We start from the raw sequence: 25,418 nt of genomic DNA on the forward strand, positions 1-25,418 counted from the left end.
GAAAAAGGGCATCAAGATTTTTATCCCTTTGCCAGTTCTAATATATGCTCATCATTTCCCAATCCTTTGAATTATGGACTTTATTTTCATTCTCTTAAAAAGTTTAATTTACATAGATGTCATTGGTTTTAAGAAACTGAAGAGTAAGTGGCCAATTCTAGGCATGATTTCAGCGTGCGTGCAGAGGTGAACAAATAGAGACTTTTTCATATTAGGTATGTCATTTGAAAACATCGTAGCCCATGGACTAAGAAAGAAATGGGAAGAAAGGGCTAGGAACCTTACTGAATTATCTTTGCCAAGTTATTGTGAAAAAGAAACAATATACACAATGATATACAATCACTTGAGAAAACTGTTGTTTATTTAGAAAAAAGGTTACACTGGTAGAACTCAGTTGATAAAAAAAAATTTCTTTTAAATATGTCACTGTGAAACTTTCCCAGATCAAAGTTCAGCAATACAAAGCTTCTCTAGCTGTAGAATTAAACACAATTAACTTTTGATCCCCCCTCCCACCAATTTGTCTAACATAATTACAAGAAAAAATGGCCAAAGACAAGTGAGTGCTGGTACCTCCTTCTTTTTTTTCAACAGGTTTTAATGTTTTATACATTCTATATAAAATGATTCCTAAGCATTGCGTAAGACTGCTCTCACTTTGTTTTTAGTGACCAATATTAACAATAGGCCAAATAATAAATTTAAACTGAGTTTTAAAATGAGGTAAATTCAAAATGGTTCAATATTGTTCATTTTGTTTCAAACAATGGAAAGGAAGCATTTCAGACTGAAATAAACAAAGAAAAACCCCAACTAAACCCAGGCAATGCTTAGTTAACCTAAAGTGAAATTCTGTACACATGTAACCTTATTTGCTTTTTGGGAACTGTATGCAGCACATTGTGCTAAAAGTATGTAATAGTTAACACTTTCAGTCATTTACTGGAAATAAACATGTAGAAACTAAGCAAAAAGTTAAAAACTTTAATGCACAACTCAACGTCCATGTTTTCAGCACGGAGCAATAAAGCAGATAACTGAATAATTTAAGTAGATGCAAATGGACCGGACCTCTTCATTCACAATTCTTGGCAATCTACTCAGGAAAAATAATTTCTTGACGCAGCTGAACAATTCCATTCCAATCTCATCTGAAAGAAATAAGGTGATTACATTGACAGACAAAAAAGGAAAAGGGGAGAAAGGCAAGGAAGAAGGGAGGGAGAGAGGAGGGGAAGGGGGGAGATAGACGGGGAAGAGGGAAAGCAGGAGGGAAGGAGAGGAGGGGAGAGGAAGAAAGGAAGATAGATTTAAGAAAGAAATCGGTGAGTTCTGTCAGTAACAAAGGCTTGAATAAAGTCTCTCAATGATGATGAAAAATATCTGTGTATTTTTGATCATCTACTCTTAGAAACCATTAAAGACAGGGCACACTATGACGACTTCTAAAAAAAAACCAGTGAATATTTTGGCTATAAGAGGGAGGGATCAGAAGAGAAAAAGGAGGGAAAAATGAAATAGAAGTAAAACATTCCACAGGGGCAAGTAAAAGCTTGTCAAAAGTAAACAGAACACACAGCAATGAAAAGGAATTAATTTTACATGATCAACAACAAAAAAATGACATTTCATTTTTCACAAGGACACAATTTTAACAGTGACTTATATTAAGATGCAGTGTCTGCTAAATTATAAAAATTGCTTTAAAAATATCTTGCTTAATTACTAAATTATAGTCATTTACTTTTATGTACTGACATTTTTCAAATACTGCACATTGAAATAAATTCACAACATGATCATTACAACATGTGGCAAATAGCTTCATATCTGCCTAACATTGTTCTCAAATTTTAAACTAATGCTTAATGCTTTAAACTTTATTGACAAAATACTACATTCAAATATTTCATAAAACCAGAGCTAGAAGGGCCTTAGAAATCATATGCATGATATGCTGACAAATAATTTACATGCTGTTTCTATACAGCATTCTGTTTATACCAAGTATAATCTTGACATTACCAATTGCAGTTGTAGATACACTAAAGTTGAACTTACAATTTTAATACCTAAAATCCATTGTTCATGTCCATCATTTATGACAGATAAACAAAATGTGGTACACATTCATACAGTGGAGCATCATTCAGTTATAAAAAGAAATGAGGTTCTGATACATGCCGCAACATGGATGAACCCTGAAAACATGATGCTAAATAACAGAAGCCACACACAAAAGGCCGCATATTTCATTATTTCATTTTTATGAAATATCTGAAACAGGCAAAGTCATGAAGACAGAAAGTACATTATTTGTTCCAGGGGCTGGGGCAAGGGGAGAATTGGGGTCTCTTTTTGGGGTGATGGAAATGCTCTAGAATTACTGGTGACTGTTACAACATAGTGATTATACTAAAAACCACTTTTAAAGTAAATTTTATCTCAAATTTTTAAAATTACCCCCCAAGAAGTCAATGTTCTAATAAAGAGTATCATGTTATCAGTAGACATATAGGGCCATAAGTAGAATAATAAATCGATTTTCAATGATCAAGACGTCACAATAGAATTACATCAATGATAGTTTTGATGACATATTTGAGGGCATATCAAAGGATAAAACTGTTGTTCCTGTTAAAATACACGAAGATGATTTTTCCCAGGAACTGAAATTAAAATTTTAACATGATTCCAAAATCCTCAAGCAATATAATCATCCCAATATTGTCAAGCTTATAGGAGTTCACACACAAATACCGCCTATCTACAACATTAAAGAATTGGTTCCAGGAGGTGATTTCCTGTCCTTTCTGAGAAAGGATAACTAAAACAGTGAAATTTTCATTAGATGCTGCTTCTGGACGTTGAATCTTGAGTAAAAATTGTATACACAGGGACCTTGCTGCAAGAAACTGCCTGGAGGTGAAAACAATATTTTGAAAATCAGTGGCTTTGGAATGTCTTGTCAAGAGGATGGTGGTGTGCATTCATCTTCTGACTAAAAGCAGACTCCGATTAAATGGACAGCACCAGAAGCTCTTAGTTAGGGGAGAGAACGTTCTGAGAGTGACGCATGGAGCTTTGGCATCCTCCTCTGGGAGACCTTCAGCTTAGGGGTCTGTCCCTGCCCTGGAATGACAAATCAGCAAGCACAAGAGCAAGTGGGAAGAAGATATGGGAGGTCAGCCTCTCAGCAGTGTCCAGAGCATATTTATAAAATAATGCTGAAGTGTTGGGATAACAAACTTGAAAAGTGCACTCAAAGGCAGTGAACTTCAGAAAGAACTGCCATTAAGAAGAAAGTCACACAGTGATTGAACAGTGCCAAACTCAGCCTTCAGGACTCTGTCCTCCAGCAGAGTAGTATTTTCTTCCCATTAAGAATGAATTTATACCACATTGCCGGGAACATTCTTCCAAGGTTTTTCTTTTAATGAACTATTTTTTTAAAAATATGCACTACTTTAACCATTGTAAATAAGAAAAAGGCTCTAAATGCAAGAGATCACAGAGACCTCTCTTTTTCACACCTAGGCCTGTTGATGTTTCTCAAAGGGTTTCAGTTCAGAGCTCGGTGTCCTCCATCCTAGACACTTCTATTCTACCAGGGCTATAAACTGCCTTGGAAATACCATGTCTGCAGGACACATTCCAAAAAAGCAGGCTTTCCACTCTGCGAAGACAATATTATATCTGTAAACATCACTTTCTACTGGGAATTCTCTGGGCATCCTTGGGCTTCCCCCACCCCCTGCCCTATTTTTTGGCCAGACATAGGCCCTATTTATTATACTAGTAAAGTCATTTCCCTATATTCCACCATGCCCTCCTCCTTTGTCAGGGCATCAGGAAACTATTGCATGAAATGCCCTCAAATAGCACCTTCTCAGAGTTGAGACAGCTGATTTCAAATGATGTTATAGAGTGGTGACATCAAGAAGCAAGTTTGAAAAGTTACGGTGTTCTGGAGAAAAGAGCAGCTAGACTGGTGATCAACACCAAGAAGAAAAGCAAATATAAAACCAGCCTTCTTATCAGAGGTATACCTCATAAACACACACATATACTTTCTAATTTGATGATCACATTCACCAACAAGGTCCTAATAAATGTTTCAATAGTTCTCAGATTCCTCATAAAAGAGCCCTCGTGATGGCAACAGATTTTTTTTTAGAGAAGCCATAAACTACAAGCCCACCAAATTCATTATTTTTGGTTCAGTGTCTTCACCTCAAAGGAAGTATCCCCGAATTTAGTTCCCTTCATTTGCACGAGTGTCTGAAGCTGTCAGGGTTTCATGATCCTACTTCTCACACATACACACATACCACCCCGAGTAGAAAGACATATATGGGTGAAGGTGACAATTAAAAAAATGAAGAAAGAAGTTCTAGTAAAAAGACAGGGAAAACCCTCCTAATTCCTCATTATTCCTTCATTTACCTATATACCACTATCTAGAAATTCTTATCATGGCAAACACAGTCCCTGAGATATTCCATGTAGGTAACATATAACACAGTTAAAACGAACTGAATCTTAGCATACTCCGGATAAATGCATGTGTAGGGATAGTGCCACTTGGAGGTAAATGTGGCCGGGGAGCCTTTTAAATGCTCACGCCCATGTCTAGATAAAAAACAGCACAGCACACCGTAGCAAATATTTGGTCTACCTTAAGTGGAAGAACAGAAACAGAAAAATCCTCGTTCTCTCCAACTATTTGGTGTCCATGAATACCAGTGCACAGAACTCACACCAAGTACTTTAAAGAGTATAAAGGATGATAAAATGAAGAGAAAAATAGTTTCTGTCTATCATTTCAATCTCCTAATGAAACTTTCACACACATTTAATGATTACTACACACAGAACCAAATGCAAGCATAATAAACCTACTCTCAAAAAATATGTTGCAGCACAGAAAGCAATTTATCCTCATACAGTATACTATCAAATGCTGTAAATAAATTGAATCTTCTTTTGAGGGCAAAAACAAAACAAAAAAAGCATGCTATTTCTCATCAATCCCCAAGAGATGTACGTGTCTCTTTTAAAGTTAACAGAGTATCCGAAACACAGCAAGTAATAATGAAAAATACTTGACTGTTTGATTGGAAGGAAGTGATGATGTAACTGCCTTCAACAAGATCACAATCTAAGGAGAGGGTCATATGACACACTTGTATATACACAGGAATCAGTGGCTAGGACTCTGTAGGCAAGCTGACACACACACACACACACACACACACACACACACGTAAGCAATGGGGAACTACTGACAAAGAAACTTAACTGAACACTCCCTACTCCAATACATATTACCAGCATCTAGGGCTATGCCTTGAAATGGCAAAACGTTCCTAAAATAAGCCACCTTCGAGCATTTAGTAGGGCAGTTTCCAAGTACGGGCTGAAGAAAAAAGTCTCAGAACTGGAATTACAAATCAGTTGTTTACAGGAGCCAGTTCATAATGGAAACAAATGAAGTGAGCTGGATGGGGACAGACTGAGGTAAACTATAAAGAATAAAGACTCACTCTATATGAGGGGTACAAGTACCTAGGTGGGTCTAGCTGACCGTTGCTATGAAGAATTCAGGACACGATGTTGCCAGATTTTCCAGTTCTTCAAGAGAAACTGATACTTGGATTTTGTCAACTCTTCCTTTTTTAAAGGCAACCAATTTACAAAATGGTAAATATTGTGTGAGATCAAAAAGGTACACCTAACAAGCCACATTCTGCCCAAGGTCTGAGAATTTTCAACCTTGGTTTTAAAGGGTGAGAGAATTAGGACACATACGAAACCAGAGGTGAAAGATGGACCTGCAAAAAGTATTAGCCCTCACTGGAATGAAGGATTAGAATAGGAATGTAGCATATTATAAACACAGATGGAAAGGTTAGAGCTAGTTGCTTATGTTCTTTGAAAGTAAGAATCAAAGTCCAAGAAGACCGAGCTTCTCAAAGTCTGTGAGCAAGTCTCAGTTTAGCACAGCACCTACTTCACAAAAGGACCCATGAATTGAAAACCACACACATCAAAGTAAAACTAAGAAGCTAAGGGATGGTTCTATCAGGAAAACTTCAATAGGCAGAATTTTAAAAGATTAAACTATGACCACCCCTGAAAACTACAAGACACTCACTCTTAAGAGAAGTTAAAGAGGTCACTAACAAATGGAAACTCATCCCATGCTCCTCGCTAGGAAGAATTAATATCGTCAAAATGGCCATCCTGCCCAAAGCAATATACAGATTCGATGCAATCCCTATCAAATTACCAACAGCATTCTTCAATGAACCAGAACACATAGTTCAAAAATTCATATGGAACCGTCAAAGACCCCGAATAGCCAAAGCAATCCTGAGAAGGAAGAATGAAGTTGGGGGAATCTTGCTCCCCAACTTCAAGCTCTACTACAAAGCCACAGTAATCAAGACAATTTGGTATTGGCACAAGAACAGAGCCACAGACCAGTGGAACAGAATAGAGACTCCAGACATTAACCCCAACATATATGGCCAACTAATATACGATAAAGGAGCCATGGACATACAATGGGGAAATGACAGTCTCTTCAACAGATGATGCTGGCAAACCTGGACAGCTACATGTAAGAGAATGAAACTGGATCACTGTCTAACTCCATACACAAAAGTAAACTCCAAATGGATCAAAGACCTGAATGTAAGTCATGAAACCATAAAACTCTTAGAAAAAAACATAGGCAAAAATCTCATGGACATAAACATGAGTGACTTCTTCATGAACATATCTCCCCAGGCAAGGGAAACCAAAGGCAAAAATGAACAAGTGGGACTATATCAAGCTAAAAAGCTTCTTTGCAGCAAAGGACACTATCAATAGAACAAAAAGGTATCCTACTGTATGGGAGAACATATTCATAAATGACAGATCCGATAAAGGATTGACATCCAAAATATATAAAGGGCTCACACGCCTCAACAAACAAAAAGCAAATAATCCAATTAAAAAATAGGAAGAGGACCTGAATAGACATTTCTCTCAAGAAGAAATCCAGATGGCCAACAGGCACATGAAAAGATGCTACACATCGCTAATCATCAGAGAAATGCAAATTAAAACCACAATGAGATATCACCTCACACCAGTAAGGATCGCCATCATTGAAAAGACAAACAACAACAAATGCTGGCAAGGTGGTGGTGAAAGGGGAACCCTCCTACACTGCTGGTGGGAATGTAAACTAGTTCAACCATTGTGGAAAGCAGTATGGAGGTTCCTCAGAATGCTCAAAATAGAAGTACCATTTGACCCAGGAATTCCACTTCCAGGAATTTACCCTAAGAATGCAACACTCCAGTTTGAAAAAGACAGATGCACCCCTAGGTTTATCGCTGCACCGTTTACAATAGCCAAGGTATGGAAGCTACCTAAACGTCCATCAGTAGATGAATGGATAAAGATGTGGTACATATACACAATGGAATATTATGCACCCGTAAGGAAAAAACAGATCCTACCATTCGCAACAACATGGATGGAGCTAGAGGGTATTATGCTCAGTGAAATAAGCCAGGTGCAGAAGGACAAGTACCAAATGACTTCACTCATATGTGGAGTATAAGAACAAAGGAAAACTGAAGGAACAAAACAGCAGCAGAATCACAGAACCCAAGAATGGACTAATAGTTACCAAAGGGAAAGGTACTGGGGACGATGGGTGGGAAGGGAGGGATAAGGGTGGGGAAAAAGAGGGCATTACGATTAGCATGTATAGTGCGTGGGGGGCACGGGGAGGGCTGTGCAACACAGAGAAGACAAGTAGTGATTTTATGGCATCTTACTATGCAGATGGACAGTGACTGTGCAGGGGTATGTGGGGGGGGGACTTGGTGAAGGGGGGAACCTAGTAAACATAATGTTCTTTCTGTTATTGTAGATTAATGATACCAAAATAAAAAAAAGATGAAACTATGAGAAAAGGTTAAAGGCAAAGCAGCTAATAGTGTTCAAGGGACTATATCAAGGATATGTAAGATGAATTTGGACTTTAGCAATAATAAGTAATAGTAAAGATACAGAGGATAAGCAAGCATAAAGGACTTTGCAAGTAAAAATTATGAGATAGGAAAAGAATACAGAAGAGTTTGGAAGGAATTAATCTTAGTCTAGAGCCACTTATTCCTCTCAGTGTATTTCCATACCTCTAATATTAATGTTTCTGAAACCAGGGTAATACTTGCAAATCAGTGTTATTTTCCTACTCACCCTTCCCCAAAAACAGTTCTAGAAATCAACAATGAATCTTAGTATTAATGATATCTTTGAATCATGAGAATGTGTCGTATGCAGCAGCTCTTCTTTCTGTATAATGTAACATAAAATAAAAACAGAGCAGCTATTTCAAGTAGCCTGAGTTTAAGTAAAGGTGCCAATCAGGAATGCTGAGAACTCTAAGAAAATAAAAGGAAGAACAACAGACAGACCTGACCACCCCTAGAATGTATCCAATAGGAGGCAACCAGAACAGCCAGAAAAAGGAAAAAAATCAAGAAGAACCTCACAAATTAAAAGTATACTCAAGAAGAAAGTATAGGACATAGTTGTCAACAAGAAATTTAACAGGATTAACATCAAGCTCAATGTACCTTTAAAGGTTATCTGAACTTAGAAGCTTGACTACAAGACCACTAACCTAATATCCAACACCCAGGCCAGTCTTCTCATGCCTTTAGTCCTGAGACATTATATAGACAAGTAAAGCACAAATCCATGGACCACGCAAATAAGAAATCCCAAGAAATCTACAGCATAACCTTCATACACCAATTAGGCAGTGAGCGAAGAGCAATGTATAAAATCACAGTGAAAGTTCTCAGTGACAATGGTTGGGCCATTCTTAATGAAGATTTAAGAGGGAGGTTTTCCTGTTTCTTTAATACAGAGGCCATGTGAAAGTAAAAAGCAAAAAGGCAAACTAAAAGAAAGGTTAAGGTAAGTAATAAAAAAAGAAGATTGGCCATTTGATAGCTAAGTACTTCATAAACATTATCACTCTGAATCCCCCCAAAATCCTCATGGAAACTACTATCCCCTTATTTTGGAAATGAGGAAACAGGTAGAGAGAAAGGTGGAAACAGATAGGTAGCAAGTGTTGGAAACCAAATTCAAACTCAGATCTGTCTGAATTTAGCACTCCACCAAATGGCACCATTTTGGCAGAAATAGGTATGCAGACATTTTAGAATGGATGGCCTGACTTGGTACCAGACTACTAGTTTTGTGATCTGAGAGAGAATCGCTTATTAGCAATCTCAGTAAAACCAATTTGCATTTTACAAGTAACCACTTTTGTCCTTGCTTGTGAAATGCTATACTCTGTAAGCACCAGCTCTGGCATGGCTCTAGCAAAAGAGGACAGAACTTTGGAGCTGATGAAGAGGAGGAGATGAGGGAGGGGGAACAAGGGAGCAAGAGGAGAAAAAGAAATAAATAAGAAAATCATTTTTTAAGTGATACCTGGGCAGGAACACAGAATGGTGACTGTAGTATATGAAGCCCATACATGGACAACTACAGCATAATCTTATTAGAGAAGGTAACAAATACACATAATTGAAGTATGAAAAAAAAATCAAAGCAGTGGATCAAAATTAATAAAAACTAAAATTTAAATTAAAAAAGAAGAAAGATTAAGAGTTTATAGTTAACTAGAGAAGAAAGCAAAGTTGTTGGGGCAGGGGATGGGTAGAATTGAAGAATGGGCAATTAATATATCTTTTTCAATCTCTCTAATTTAAAAAAGAACCTACTGAAGTCCGAATGCTCTGTCTTAACTCTCGTTCACCCTCCTCCAGTATCCAGCTAACAAGCACAGAGTAACAGAGCAGGAAAAGCACACCGCCTGTCAGGAAGCTTCCTATCTGGCAGCTTCAGAACCCTGCTTTGGCAGCTAAAATAAATACGACAAAAAGCAACCCCTAATGCTCACGTGCTCTTACACAGAATGGGCTCTCAGACAGTTCTCACTCCTAATTTAAGCAACTGCAAACAGCCTTGGTTACCTACCTGGTTTTGTAAAAGATTAGAAGCACCAGATAATATTAGGGGGAGGGTACAGACAGCAAGCATACTTGATGTCATTCAGTGGTGACAGCTAATATGGAAGCAAGAAAATGGGGTACAAAAAAAGTCAACAACTTCAAATACAGCCATCTCCAACCATTAAAAGAAGAGGGGAAATCATCCTACATACCTCCATAATCCTAAGGCATCACCAAATAATAACCGTTCAGATGATGATCTGAGTGCTCAAAGAACACTAAATTAGGTTCTGAACTAAGATAGAGTGGACTATTGCTCACACACAATTTACTTAAGATGGCTAAAACGCTTTTTAAATTTCATAAGACATAACTACCTCGACAACAAAGCCGCCTATTCAAAATTCCAGAATGAAAAGCATGGACCACATTTTTAGACTTTACAAAACACATGGGCAGTGATAGAAAAAGAGGCACAAAAACTTAAAAATCTCTGCATAACATCTTCATGAAAAAGCAAAATGAAGAACACAGAACAGTTAAAGGGCAAGAAGACCTACGTTTGAGTTCTGGCTCTGTCAGCTAATATCTCTGTAACCCTCTTCAACTTAGTCTCTGTCTCAGTTTCTTTACCTATAAATGCAGATACTACCCCCACCTACAAGGCTATATAGGTAATTTAAAAAGGCAATAAATTATCTAGAGATGATGGGAATGAGTGGAGAAGTAAAGCAGGTGTTCTTAAATACATCTTGATGCAAAAAAAAAGTGTGGCTAATCTGCAAGCTTAAAATGAAAACAGCTTAAAAATAACTGAATCTTCTTTTGCATCTATACCCAAACACCTGGTCATCATATTTACATGAAAAATTCTAGTTATATCTGGCAAAATGGATCTACTTTCTTCAACATTATCAGACCTTTATTTTATATTTCTATCTTTAAATGAAAAGAAGGTGAGAGAACACTCACCTTGAGTCAAAGTCTTCATTTTCTGTGCTTGTTGGAGGACTTATGAGTAGATGACAAATTAAGAGAAAACAATTTGGGAAAGAAAAAAAAAAGAGAACAGCATCTCATCTTTTAGTTCAATCCCTCAGCCCGCAGGCCTAATTGGCTCTGACCAGCCTGGTGGCCTCCAACTCTACACTCTACCAGCTCTGCTCATCTGCCCCATCATCCTGCCCTTCTATTCCCCATGCCCTAAGCCTAAGGGACTTTGTTCCTTTTCTTCCTCTCAGTGCTAATGCAGCCAGAGGGAATCTAAATCCCTTAGTGGCATAAAACAACCTCAGTCACCACAGAAGTTAAAAAGTAATCAAGTGTCCCACTTCCGTATTTCATGTATTTGAGACGGTTAACTGGAGAGACCACATAAAAGCTAATAAGGCTTTCAGCAATTGGGTCATATACTCTAAGGGTACAATTCTAAACATGACCAGTATCAAAGCTTTCCATTCTACTGATTAAAAACATCAATAAGATGAAAAGGATATTGTTTCTCCTCTTCCCTTCCTCCTGAACTGTCCCGTTTCTCTTTCCTTTCTATCTTTTCTTTATCATGCCTAGACTCCTATAAGGAATGGCGGAATTAGTTCGGGAAGGGAAAACCAATTATAAAAAAAACAGCTCAAAATCCTTTTTTCATCACCCACCAGTCACAAATTTTTCTTCAAAAACTTACTTAATAAATATGACACCAAAAGCACAAGAAGCACAAGCAACAAAAGAAAACATTGGACTTCATCAAAAGTGCAAACTTTGATGCATCAAAGAACACTATCAAGAAAGTGAAAAGGCACCTACAGAATGGGAGAAAAACATTTGCAAATCATGTATCTCATAATGATCTAGTACCCAGACTACATAAGGAATTCTTATGACTGAGCAACAAAAAGACAACCCAATTAAAAAATGGCCAAGGCATCTGAATAGACTTCTCCAAAGAAGGCATACAAATGGCCAACAAGCACATGAAAAGATTCTCAACATCATTAGCCATTAAGGAAATGCAAATCAAAACCATTAGATACCACTTTAAGCCCAGGAAGATCGATATAATAAAAAGCAGAACAAAAACAGAAAATAACAAGTGTTGGCAAGGATGTAGAGAAATTGGCACCCTCACACATTGCTTGCAGAAATGTAAACTGTGTAGCCACTGTGGAAGTTTGGCAATTCCTCAAAAAGTTAAACATAACATTACCATGTTACTTAGAAATTCCACTTCTAGGTATACACACAAAAGAACTGAAAACAGGCATTCAAACAAATACTTCACAGCAGCACACAAATGTTCATAGCAGCACTATTCACAATGGCCAAAAGGTGGAAAACAACACAGAAGTCCATCAACTTAGGATAAACAAATGTTGTACTTCATACTAGGGAATATTATTCAGCCATGAAAAAGAAATGCAGTACTAATACATGCTACACAATGGAAGAATTCCCAATACATTATACCTAGTGAAAGAAGTCAGACTACATTATTATACAATTCCATTTATACGAAATATTCAAAATTGGTAAATTCATAGAGACAGAAAGCAGATTAGTAGTTGCCAGGGGCTAATGGGAGGGAGAAATGGAGAATTATTGCTTAATGGGTATGGGGTCTCCCTTTGGAGTGACGAAAATATTTTGGAACTAGAGATGATTGCATAACATTATAAATATACTAAATGTCACTGAATTCTACACTTTAAAATAATTAATTTTATGTTACGTGAATTTTACCTCAATTGAAAAAATACTTATTAAAAGGAGCAGACTCCCATTTAAGAACTATTAATATATGGAATACATTTTTAATATATACCATAATAATGCTTAATAAACACTTTAAACTTTCCTAATGACTTGCTTATTACTAAATTATTACTTTATGGCAAATGCATGAGATATGTTTTGAATATCATCCACTAGTATCTAAGAAAATGCACACTACCTAATTTGAAAATGAAAAAAAGTTTGCAAACAAGTTTATCAGGAGAAAATGTTATAGAAATATGTTTAAAAACCACGGTTGATAAAGACTTTATGACAATGTAAGGATCAGGGAGAATACATCTGACCATCTTTTAATCTCATGAATGAAGAGAAACTAAAAGCACTGTTGGCAGAGAAAAAAGAGAACACAGAAAGAAAGGCTGAACCATGAACAGAGAAGTAGGTGGGAGTGGAATGGAGAGGAAAGGAATTTTACAAGTAAACCAATTCTACCTTCCCAGTAATTTGGGACTGAACTGGCTCTAGTTCCCCAAAAACCTGCCCTCCCTCAAAGCCTCCTCTTCCCACCTCCAAATAATTAACAGACTATTTGTGACTATAAAAAACCCTCAGTATTTGCTAACTTTTCAGAGTTGGCTTTCTAAGAAAAACCATATTGTTCCTTTGTTTCCCTAATTTACCTTTTTGCCAAAGGAGATTTTATCCATCTTTTCAGATTTAAATGAATCGCCGCTTTTTTCTTTGCCTGAAGATTTTGACATTTTTTCCCTTGTCTTTCTCATTTGGATAAGGAGACTCACATGGACTTTCACTTTTGCGCTTTGGAACCCCCACTAAAATTATAAAAAAGAATCATGAAAGCTTCTTCTAATTGAGGGTGATGACTGCTTTGAAAGTATTAATAAGTCTACCTACTTATTCCATTTTCCTCTTTTTGTCTCTTGGTTAAGTCTGGTGGCACTTGACGGTCATTGTTTGAGTGATCCTAGAACCAAGAATCATGAACTACATTGATCAAGAGTTTATGCTTTTGTTTTATTAAAATATTACTCTTACACAAGAAGGGCATAGCTAACTAGCACTGGAGAGTATTTGCCATAGTTTCACATACTTGGTAAAATGACATGAAAGACAAGCAGAGCTGGCAGAAATTATTAGGCTGAAGATCCTTATTACTGTAGAAGATTCACACTTTAAGATGAAAATACCAGTTATCAGACTGCCATGCAACAAACTAGTACTTTTAAAAAGGCAACAAAACATGCTACTGTATATAATAGCTTTCCAAACTAGTTTTAAAAAAATTACAAACCCTTTTCCGCTCTTTCCTGTCCTTTTCATCTTTTTTCTCTCTTTCTCTGGATCTTTCCCTTGACTTGTCCAAATCTTTCTTGTCCATTTCTCTCTCCTTACTCTTGGACAGTGGTGGAGCATGATTAATGTAGAGCTGTTAAATTAAGGCAATATTACTAAAGATTATTAGTTTGCCAGTATTGGCATCATTTGCTTGATTGTTTATTTAATGAAAGACAATTGGTAGTTAGACCCAAAGTCAAAACTGGTCAGCAGTCTGGATTATGAGAGATTAAATAAAAACAGCAGGACACAAATTATGCAAAGACTTCAATTCCTGGCCGTATAAAAATGATAATTTAAACCCAATCAGTGAATTCTTGCCTCAACTGAGACTCATTAGTAAATTTGTAAATTAGTAAATAGCTCCAGTTCCTTATACAGCTCTCTTATGAAGACCTGTAACTACCGTTACAAGAGTCCGTATATGGTAAATAGTAACTAGACTTTCTCTACTGTGAAAAAAATACAAGCCTCTACACAATCATAGAAATTTTGAATAGTTTTACCATCCACTGATAGGCAATCGATGACAGTGGACAGAAGTATAAAAATAAAACCAAGCTGTAAGTTTACTGGTCTTTTCTGCCTCAGCATACACCATGCATAGATTATCCTAAATTATTTTTACAAATGTAAAGGCTGTACATTCTTTACTTCAGAAAGTGCTCCAATTTACATCAAATAATCACAACTGACTACGAAATTTGTCTAACTATTGGTTCTAAATAGCCCAGAAAACCACATAGTCATCTGCGAATGATGAAACAACTCAAAAAGACTGAAAAATGATGAAATAATGTTCTCTGCCTATTCTTTCTCTGCCAAAAGGCCCAGAGGCAATAAAAACAGACAAAGATCAAAGATACGCTAACTTTAAATAATTAAAAAGATGACCTTACTTATGCAAGCTGTTAATATGGAAATCCATTATAAAAGAAAATATGAAGGAAGTTATCAGATGTCTAACCTTATGGCATTTATAACTGTGCTACAAGCTTTTTAAGACATATGTATTAGTCAGCAGAATACGGACTAGAACTCATTACATAACTACACAGTTCTAGATACACCTTAGGAATGAAAAGAAAGGTGAGGCAAAAGTCAAGTATTTTTACATGAGGAAATCCTTTGATATTCAAAGGAATATGTGAAAAGAGACAACCATCAGTCTGAAAATTAAAAGAAACACATTTTTTAACACCATCAAATATTTCCAATTTCAGTTGGCTCAGAAATACTGCCATAGCAATGCAGAAGTAGATTCTTTAAAATTTCATTGTGGAAAAGTTGTTGATCAAATGAAATAGACAAAATGTTTATTAATAACAAAGAGCAAGAGAATGAGAAACAATCATCAAAGTGCTTGTCCGAAAGGTACTCCTGCTGCGTATAATGCCCTAAATGACACTCAAGATTTTATAACTGTAATGCTTATTCATGTCTTAATATTACTTATGAAACTGACAAAGGAAATAATATATTACTGCAATACTCAAAAGATTTCCCCAAGGGAAGTATTGCCCAATTCTCTTGATTAAAAAAAAATTTTTTTATTACAAATGAGCAGGCACATGCACACACAGCCTCCACAAGAATGAAGTTTTTAACTGTGTCTAACTTGAATTCTGTATTGCAAGGAATTGAGAAACCTAGAAATTCTTAGTTTAGAAATGTACCCAATTCTATTTCTTCTTTCTAACCTTTAAGAACAGTTTGGATCACAATACCCTTTTCTACAAAAACATATCATCTCTCACTGCATACAGAATAAATGCATACAACTTAGCATGGACATTCCAAGTTCTTCACAATCTTTGCACAATTATGTCCTACTGTGAAGCAATCCAATGTATTCGTGTTGTGACTACCACTGCTTCCTAACACCCTGTCCTTCCCAGCAGTTCTCAGGTGATCCCTTTTATCTTAATCTCCAAAGACTAAAGACAGCTCAAAAGCCATTAACACTTCAACCATCCTTCAATTCAATTTCCGGTGAACTCTTGTATTATTTCATATAACCTTTTTTGTGACAGATTATTTCCTATCAATTTCATGGCTTTTGTTTTTGTCCATACATAGTTTCCATATGATAGGGGAGCTAGTATGTCTTTTCTACCTTTACACACTTCCCAGTGCCTTGTACACACAGTGAGTACTCAATACAAGTTTGCAAAATAAAATCATTGATTTGTTAAAGTGATCTGCATGTAGCATTGTTGGGTTTTGTTTCTGATTTGCTTTTAGTTTCGGCATTGGGATCATTAGGTCCAAAAAACAATTTGATAATTCAAAATCTGTTTAAGAGAACATTGCTTTTACTTAGGCTACAATGTATAAAGATGGGCTCAGAATTCAAAGTTGAATTTGTTTTTAAGGTGGGTTATGGTTGCCCTCTTAGCAGCCTGTGGCATCTTACTACACTGATGGACAGTGACTTCGTGGGGCATGGAGGGGACTCAATAATATGGGTGAATGTAGTAATCACACTGTTTTTCATGTGAAACCTTCATAAGAATGTATATCAATAATGCCTTAATAAAAAAATTACAGAGCAGCCTGATTAAAGTTAACAAGCTTTTCTCACACTTTCTTCATCAGTATAGCTGCTGGAATAGCTAGGTGAAAACACAACTGACCAAAAGTGGAAATACGCCAGCTGGAATTTGGGGGGTAAAAGGTGAACTGAGAGAAGAGATTTAGATACTAAATTAGACTTAGGCTTTTCTCCCTTTAATCTTACTTGAAAGGACAAGTCCATGTTACTTTTACCACTGATTAGAAGGTGAAAATAGTAAATAATTTAATAAAAAAGAGGATCCCAGGGACAAAACATAACTAAAAGGTTAAACAAAGGAGGGAAACAATTTTATATGTCTGAGTGACAAGGTAACATGAAAAAATAGACACACGTCTTTCAAATCCTCTAAAAAGTTAGAGCTACCCCAGGAAACAGTGACTTTATATAGAGCATCGATTTTAGAGATCAAAGCCCCGCAAAATTTTTTAAAGACATTCATATGCTATTAAATTTTCCTAGACACATGAAAATGCAACATCAACTCCTATGCAGACCAGTAAACACTGGATGTTTGACCAAAGGCCAAAGGCATTAAGAGTTCATTTCAAATATTTACTGATCACCTAACCATATTGTCAGCGTACTATATACTAAGCACTAAGGACCTGAAAAGTGGTTGAGTCACAATTGTTAGAAGCATATTCATATGCCATTTTCTAATTTTTCTGACTTAATGTGGAATAAATCTACTGAATTTAAAATGCCCACAAAAATCACCATCTTTTTTAAAAGGGGGAGGACAGACTGACTTGAATCACTGTAATTTAAACAAGATGAACACACTAAAGCAGCTAGGAACCCTTTCAACTACTGTTGAAGCAGGTGCTAAGAATCAAGGAGCTACAATTTTTGTTGCAACATTTTTTCATTGTGGTGGGAACATTTGAGGAACCTTAATTTTAGTCCAAGATTTGGCACTAACAACTTATATGCCACTGAGAAAGGATCAAGAACTTTAGTCAGTTTATCGAGAAAGATGCTACCACCTGCTCTATCTATCTACCTCACAGCGCTGTTATAGCATGAGATGAGATAACGTATGTTCATCTCACATACGTTTTATTTTCAAAATATTTTCACAAATATAAGAAACTATAATATTCATCAATGATCAGAAATTCCAGTCACCTGTAACAGCAGGTTTCAAACTGCTTCAAAGTATGTTTCAGGAAATAAACACTCACAAGGTAACATTGTTAATCCATGAATTTTAAATAGCCCACACAAGCCACTGATGGTTAAGACTAACACAGACAATCTGGTTATGAAAACCTACTATATTGCAATACATATTTAATTTAGCCAATAAAAAGTTACTTTAAAAGAAAGCATTCGCAGTACAGCTGATAGTCTTGATTAATACAGGACAATCTAAAAACAGTGCTATGAGTTCAGAGCACAGGCACATTGGCTAAAGTGTTAAAAATTAGTCCTCATTTGCCACTGATATTTCATTATAAAGCTACAGAGCTAAAAGCAGTAATGTCAACTGATTTTGTTTCAAAATTTCATTTTGCATTGGTCCACCAGTAAGAAATCATACTTAGCAGATATAAAAGGAGGCAAAGTAGAAAAGCAGAGTGAAAAGAGGGTACAAGTTTTATCATAAAGACAAAATAACATGAACAATGGACAATTCAACTACAATAAAATGAACTCGTAATAAGATACACAAACTGCACATTATTCTTAGTAGCAGAATACTCAAGAAAGCAGAATAATAGGCAGGACTTAATACTGACATGTAAACACAACCATCAAGTTGAGTATTCCCCTCCTGGAGAAAGGTTGGTTTACATTAACCATATTTCTTGATATTATACAACTGCCAAAAAGGTAGCTTGGCAGAGGCAATAATATAAGACTTTTATGGATTGAGATGGGCTCACGTTTTAGAAAGTTATGTGAATGCATCAGATTTATTTTTTGGTCTCTTGTGTTGTCTAAAAACAAAATCAACTCCCCAAAACAAACCACCAACCCATTCCCCAAATGTTAAACTTATTTCCAGATTTTGAAGCATAATAGGATAATGCATAACACAGCAAGTAAGGAGAGATTATAGATATGTCCCCACATCACACACAGTTGATAACAATCTCAGTAAAAGAGGCCACTGTCATCCATTGTTTGTAATAGGTATTTTTAAAGGTTATTCTATTAGCTTACTGAACACTTACTAGGGCGAGGGTCATCTACTAAATAAATGAAGTAAATAATTTTTTGTTTTACTTAGGCGTGATGATTTTAAAAGGCTCAAACCTTTGCTGAAGACTTCTTGAGTTCGATGAGACTGTCCTGCAGAAAATGAATGGAGATGACAGGTGAGCTGGCATAGTTCTCAGAACCCAGAGGAACTTTGGGAAATATGGCTGTAACCTGGAAATAAACCAGCTACTTCTTGCAAGGATAACTCTTATGATGTCATTATTATACAAATATCAACAATAAAAATCAAAAGCAAGACCATGTAATGGAACTGTAATGTTGAAAAAAAAATTGTATCCACTCAATGTAACAGAAATCTTTCCTCTGCTCAGAATTCAAAAATAAATGTCAGTGCCACATTTTTCATAATACTGTACTTAAGTTATAAGTAATATTAAGAGATTTAAGAAAGCAAAACATTTTTCTGCACAAAAAGTTTAAAATAGTGGAGGTCACTGTGGAAGAACAACATTATCTTACATTTTCATAGTTTGTAATCGGGAGGCTTCAAATTTTACTTCAATTGTGACTCCACCATACACATTTTTTATCCTTGCCAGAAAAATGAGTGGCATTACATTAACAAGAAAAGAAAAAGGTATTCTATAAGAAAGTAATCACTTTTTTTGCAAAGTGACTCTGATGGTGAGTCTCATACCTCCCACAAAAAAAAGCACCTAAAAAAAGAAACTAATTGGAGTATTCCACCTCAGTGCTCTTGACAAAGAATTAGTTAACTTACAGTTTTAAAAGTTCAACATAATGGAAATTCAAATATTCCATGAAATTAGATGACTTTAGAATTAAAATTAAATATGGAGCAAGGAATGGCTACCCCGAGTCTTCAAGAAGTCTACACCTGCGATTTTGTGCTGCAGTTGAATGCCTGGGATTTCTCTGCTGGGTGGTAGGACTGGATGCCACATCTGCTTTTATCGTAATGCAAGGTTCAACTTGTTGGGAAACCAATGGGTATAAACAAACCTCCAAGGGAAGATACAACAGAAGCTGCATGCTCACTGAATATACACAACTACAGGAGAACTGATCACCAAGGAGACTTTAAAATGGAACTCCTTTCAAGACTCCTTCTAAGAAGGCACACATCGGTCTGATGCTCATCAAGAAGCTTGATGAATTCAGAGGTATCTTGTTTATCCTGTATCATCCAGGAAGTCTTCAGTGCTATAAAGTCTTCAATATTTATGCTGAAAAATATGCTTCATTCTGCTGAAAAGACTCATTTGCTTGTAGGTACCATTGCACCCCAAAAATGACTGCTTAAAGCAGTGAGGCACTTCTGGGTAAAATTTCTCTTGCACTTTGAAATGCTACAAAATTAGTGCTAGGTCCTTGAAGTTTTAATATTTTTATAATAAAAATACTCTATAGGAAAAAATATCAGTCCACCAATACATAAAAATTTCATTTTCTAATGCAACATAAAACCTCCAGTGGCTCCAGTGAATACTTGGCACAAGACTTGAAGGAAGTCAGGACACGTATTCCAAACAGGTGAGCCTAACATGGACGCTGCCTTCCTCAGGCTATACTAACCTTTACTGTCGAGGAATATGATGGAGAATGGTGTGTATCAATTTTGCGGCGTTTTTGTTCTGTTGGGCAAAAGAAATAGTGACAATAAGGTATATTTCCACTTTTTCCAAATACTTAGAAAAAAAACCCCACCAACTTTTAGGTAATTAAGTATTACTTCCCCCAGTAAAGTCCCTAGATAACTTGCCAAAACAAGGAAATTGAAAACAACCATGCATTACAACATGCAAAGTTAAACAAATATAAAGAAAGGTAAACTTGCCCCTTTCAGGCTCTGCAATGACTGATCGGGGAACAGGTGACTTTAAGGACCCAGAAACGGGTGCTTTTTCTCCTCCTTTAGCATTTTCCTTTGATTTCATTTCCTTTACTATATCTCTTTCTCTGGATGGCTCCTTCTCTCTTTCCTTTTCTTGAGCAGATTTTGATTCTACATTGGGGACGGTGGTCTTGAATTTCTCATCTTTAGCTTTTTCTTCTTTCTTGAATTTTTCTTTCTCTTTGCCAGACTTAGGTGTTCTTTCCTTCGTTTCTCTTGCTTTTTCATCTTTATTTGGCCGTGCTTCCTTCGGTTTTCCTTTACCATCTTTACCAAGTACCCTGGCCTCTGGACTCGTAGCTGGAGTCTTTTCTTTTTTCTCTTTTTCTTTTTCTTTCTCTTTCCCTTTCTCCTTGTCATTTTCTTTAACAGCTTTGCTGCTTAGGAATGCAAATATGAGATTTTAGGACAAATGGTCATAAAATACACTCCATGGAATGTTTTATATCATAAACAAAGGTTTCTTAGTGGCTTCAAAAATTGTGTAAGAGTAGCCCTTTGAAAACTAAAGAACAACTTTAAATGAAAATGTACTTCTTTATCCAGTAAGTAATAAATAACCAAATTCATGAAGAGCAGATTAAAAAGCATGATTTAAGTGATGTCAGGCCCTTTTCTTGCATATGTTCATAACCTTGGGAGATTACAAATGAACATAACCAAAAATTGTCCCACAAGTCAACTGAAGGTGCTACTATCAGGAACTGGATTACCTGACTGGATGAATCACTTGCTGGTCTAAATCAGCATAGGCTTCTCTTACGTAAATAATCCTTACCCAGACTGTCTACAGCAAACACTCAATCCTAAAATGTTTCTTGACTTCATCACCTACCTTCCCCTGCATACCCCAGCAGGGGAAACAGAGTCAGTCTCAGCTTATACAAAACATAATGAGGATGGTAAGCACATAACCAAAACAAGGGTACATACAAAATTTCAAAGCCCAACATAAATGACTTTCGTTTCACAGCATTCAACTAACTTTCATTCATGTCTAATGAGGTTCATCATGTAAGAATTCAGAATTTTGTATATCAATGACACTTCAATAAAATAAAATAAAAAGAATTCAGAATTTTGACATATACCACAGTGTTCCTACCTGTTAGAGCCACTATTTCCATTGCTTGAATTTCCTTTTGGTGTAGCGCTAAAAGCTTTATTAACAGCTTTCACACCACACTGAGATCTCTCCCTTGATTTATCTGAAATAAAGGTAAGGATTTATTTGACCACCCCCTAAATGTAAATAAACCATGATTTCACAGCAAAATGATTACAGATTAATTAGAAGGAAATAAAGGGCTGATTACTTTTTGATAGTTACATACTCCTACTTAGGGAATAAAAAGTAATACTAAGCTTTCATTTTACTTGTCACGTGACATAAAACATTTCAGTTTGTTGAAACAAAATGTGTTACTTATAAATTTCTATAAATAAGCATACCAGTCTCATCATTACTGCTTTCATCAGATTTAGATGCACTTCCTGTCGATGATGGGGAAGGCCCACCACCAGGCCCATTTTGTAGACTGGCAACTGCAGTCCTTGGAGAGGGGTCTTTGTGATGAAACTCATTTTCAGTTATCATGTATGACTTTCTACTTTTCAACTGCCCTGAGTAGCTGGAAGTCACACAAAGGGTTTAAATATACAAATACAAATAAAAAAATACAAACATGGGGTTTAAAAGAATAAAATTATCAAGTTATTCACTCTGCTACTTGGTTCCAGAAAATAAAAAATACTAATTTTCAGTGTTATTGAAGGTCTTTATAGGAGCCCTAGATGCTTCCTTAAAAATAAAAATTTCAGGGCTCTTCTCCCCTCCTGGCATGAGCCAGGAGCTCTGTCCTCTCACTGTATCTCTCAATAAAAAGCCTCTCCCTGGCTCTACCTTGGGTGCTTGCTAAGTTCGTTCTTCGACTCTGCGAACAAGAACCCCAGCACCATCTTTGGGGGCTTGTCCAGGATAGCTTTGGAGAAGCCATAAAACTGCAAATAGTAATAGAAATGGAACCCAGAATAGAAGTGCCCATATTCTGAGGCCCTCTCGACTGACCAGTGATGGGGACCTAACTGCACCCTTTACTGCACCCCTTCTCAGCATGAAGCAGCCAGAGTGGTCATTGCCCCCTTTTCCTAGCAGCAGCTAGGGTCTCTATCTGTAGAGGGGGAAATGAGACAGGGACCATGGGTGTAGTCAGAGTAGGGTGAGGGCCTCCGGAAAAAGGCAAGGCAGGATATTTACACTCAGAGCAATGTAACTACATACAAGGAAACCCCCTACCAAAGCTCTGTGTTAAACATTAAGCTCTAGAGTCATTCTTCTGTGAGATCAGTTCATATTCCCCAGATAAAGGAAAATAGCCTGTTTTTATTATGCTAATCATTTGCAATCATGTGTAAGATTCACTTTAGCATGCTAAAAGAGACTTAATGTCTCATCAAGGACAAACATCCTAAGACCACTTTTAACAAGTCCACACCCCTAAGCCCTTTATCAGTTTCCCAAAATCCTCAACTGCCTATAAATCCCCTAGACAAGCACCACCCCAGGCTCTCTGGTCCCCTCCTGGCAGAGCTCTGTCCTCTCACTGTATCTCTCAATAAAAGCCTCTCCTAAAAAAAATTTTCAATGTAAACTAATCCTTAAGTGAAGATGCTTTTTTTTTTTTTTTTTTTTTTGCTATCGATGAGCTGATTAACTGATGATGAAATGACATTTCCTTCAAACCAAGATATATTGGATGTGACTTTTGAAACTATCATCCAGTATAGACCGGAAGCTGATAATCGGAAGTGACAACTCTCATCAGCCTGTGGGAACACGAATGCATAATCTCCCATAATTTCCTGAGGTAAGGCAGAAGATAAACTTCAACACTGTAAAACATTTTAAAGTCTTCAGAATCCTTCTGTCATCTAGTCTCATAAATCACATTAAAGTATAACTGTGTTACCCCATAGCCAATGCATATAGATCTGGCCTCTTCTCTTTTTCTTCTTGGCAGATTTTATGTACTCTTCTTTCCAAAACCTGACCCAGATTCAATACTTCTGGGTACCAAGGAAGTATTTTTGTGAGCACAATCAAGATATTCCTGATGTGAGTATATTCGCCTGTTTCAAGGCAATGAACCAATGCCTACAACAAACATTTTAAGATCTGTCATTATAAAAGTCTAAGTATGGAGAAGTAAAAAACACCTTTGAGAAATTCTTTTTTTTACCTTGGTTAATTTGTAATGCCATTTATGTACAACATGACGAAAATTTTCATAGTCTAATTGATCAGCTTTATTTCCTCCATCAAATCCAGTTGCCCGTAATATAGTGAGGAATCCTGGATAATTTCCACATTCCTAAGGGGAAAAAAGGTTTACTTTTCAAAGAAACGTTCCCTCCCTCTAAATAGCAGAAGCTGAAACTTACGTAGACTAGATTAATGATTCCATGTGAAAACGTGATGAATATTTGAATGACAGGTAGTTTCCATAGGATGGTTCAGCTTAGTCAATGATATTAATTTTGGAATGTCAACATAAGGTAGGATTTTTTAAAATAGCACTTTTTAATAATGAACAAATTGTACTTAAATTTTAAACACTGTTTTACAGCTGAGTCTTAAACTCAGTTTCCTTTAAAAACTGAACAACCTAGCAATTACTAGAAGTGGCTATTTATTAGTCCTACCTTTTCATATGTGGCTCTATCACTGTGCCACCTGGTCACAGTTTCTAACATGCAGCAAAGAAATCTCCCATACCGACAAGCTTCATTTTCAGTATAGCTTGCGACTGTGTAAATTATGTCAGAGAAAACCTACAAGAAAAAATATTTGAAAAATAAAAATAAATCAAGGTCAAAATTAGTTCAAAATACTAAAAGATCATGCTATAGCAAATCATAATAAATTAACAGATAAGTTTTAGTCACAATGTATTGTCCCCTTTTATACTCACAATTTCTGAGACCTTTAAATATTTTGGCTTTTGTGAGGGAACAGCACATTAATAAAGCAATGACAACAAAATTTTTATTTAAAAAGCTGATTAACAATGACAGAAGAAAAAAACTACTATTATTATTACATCATTTACTGCTATAAAAGAGACTTAGACACAGATACTACCTGGGGTTAAAGGAACAGTAAGGAGAGAAAAGGCCAATAGAAAACAGAAATAGGCAACTAACATGCTGTAACATATAGTACATTTTTAAACCATGAAAATTCAATAATTTATTGTAAAGAAAAAGCCAGATGCAAAAATTTGTGAATGTGATCATACTGAAAAGTGTTCAGAACTACAAAGGAGTATTTTGAGGGTAAAGTTAAGAGTGGAGAAGAGAGTTCTACCTATTATGACAAACATATAAACCCAAATGCTAAAAGATTAACTAGAGGTGCTTATTACACATCAGGCACTATTCAAAGTACTTTTGTGTATAGTGATTCATTTGATTCTCACAAGAATCTTATGAAGCAGGTATTATTATCCCACTTCACAGATAAGAAAATTGAGGCACAAAGAGGTTAAAAACTTGCCAGAGATCATGTATCTAGAAAGTGGCAGAGTTAGGATTCAAGTTCAGGCACTTGGCTCTTGGGTTCATG

General features: G+C 36.3%; 1 protein-coding gene across 1 annotated transcript in view; it reads right to left on the reverse strand.

Annotated features, from left to right (window-relative positions):
• Positions 1-355: 355 nt before the first annotated feature.
• Positions 356-25,418, reverse strand: part of LOC140848463 (THO complex subunit 2-like) — a 92,166-nt gene continuing 67,103 nt past the window's right edge. The window contains 12 exon segments of the mRNA XM_073232154.1: positions 356-1,154; positions 13,457-13,609; positions 13,692-13,761; positions 14,089-14,223; positions 18,973-19,089; positions 20,476-20,534; positions 20,738-21,174; positions 21,900-22,002; positions 22,247-22,425; positions 23,764-23,948; positions 24,034-24,165; positions 24,497-24,625. Of these exon segments, the coding sequence (XP_073088255.1) occupies positions 13,494-13,609; positions 13,692-13,761; positions 14,089-14,223; positions 18,973-19,089; positions 20,476-20,534; positions 20,738-21,174; positions 21,900-22,002; positions 22,247-22,425; positions 23,764-23,948; positions 24,034-24,165; positions 24,497-24,625 (1,662 nt within the window). The 3' untranslated portion in view covers positions 356-1,154; positions 13,457-13,493.

The sequence above is a fragment of the Manis javanica genome, chromosome 1, assembly GCF_040802235.1.
Source record: "Manis javanica isolate MJ-LG chromosome 1, MJ_LKY, whole genome shotgun sequence".
Taxonomy (NCBI): Eukaryota; Metazoa; Chordata; class Mammalia; order Pholidota; family Manidae; genus Manis; species Manis javanica.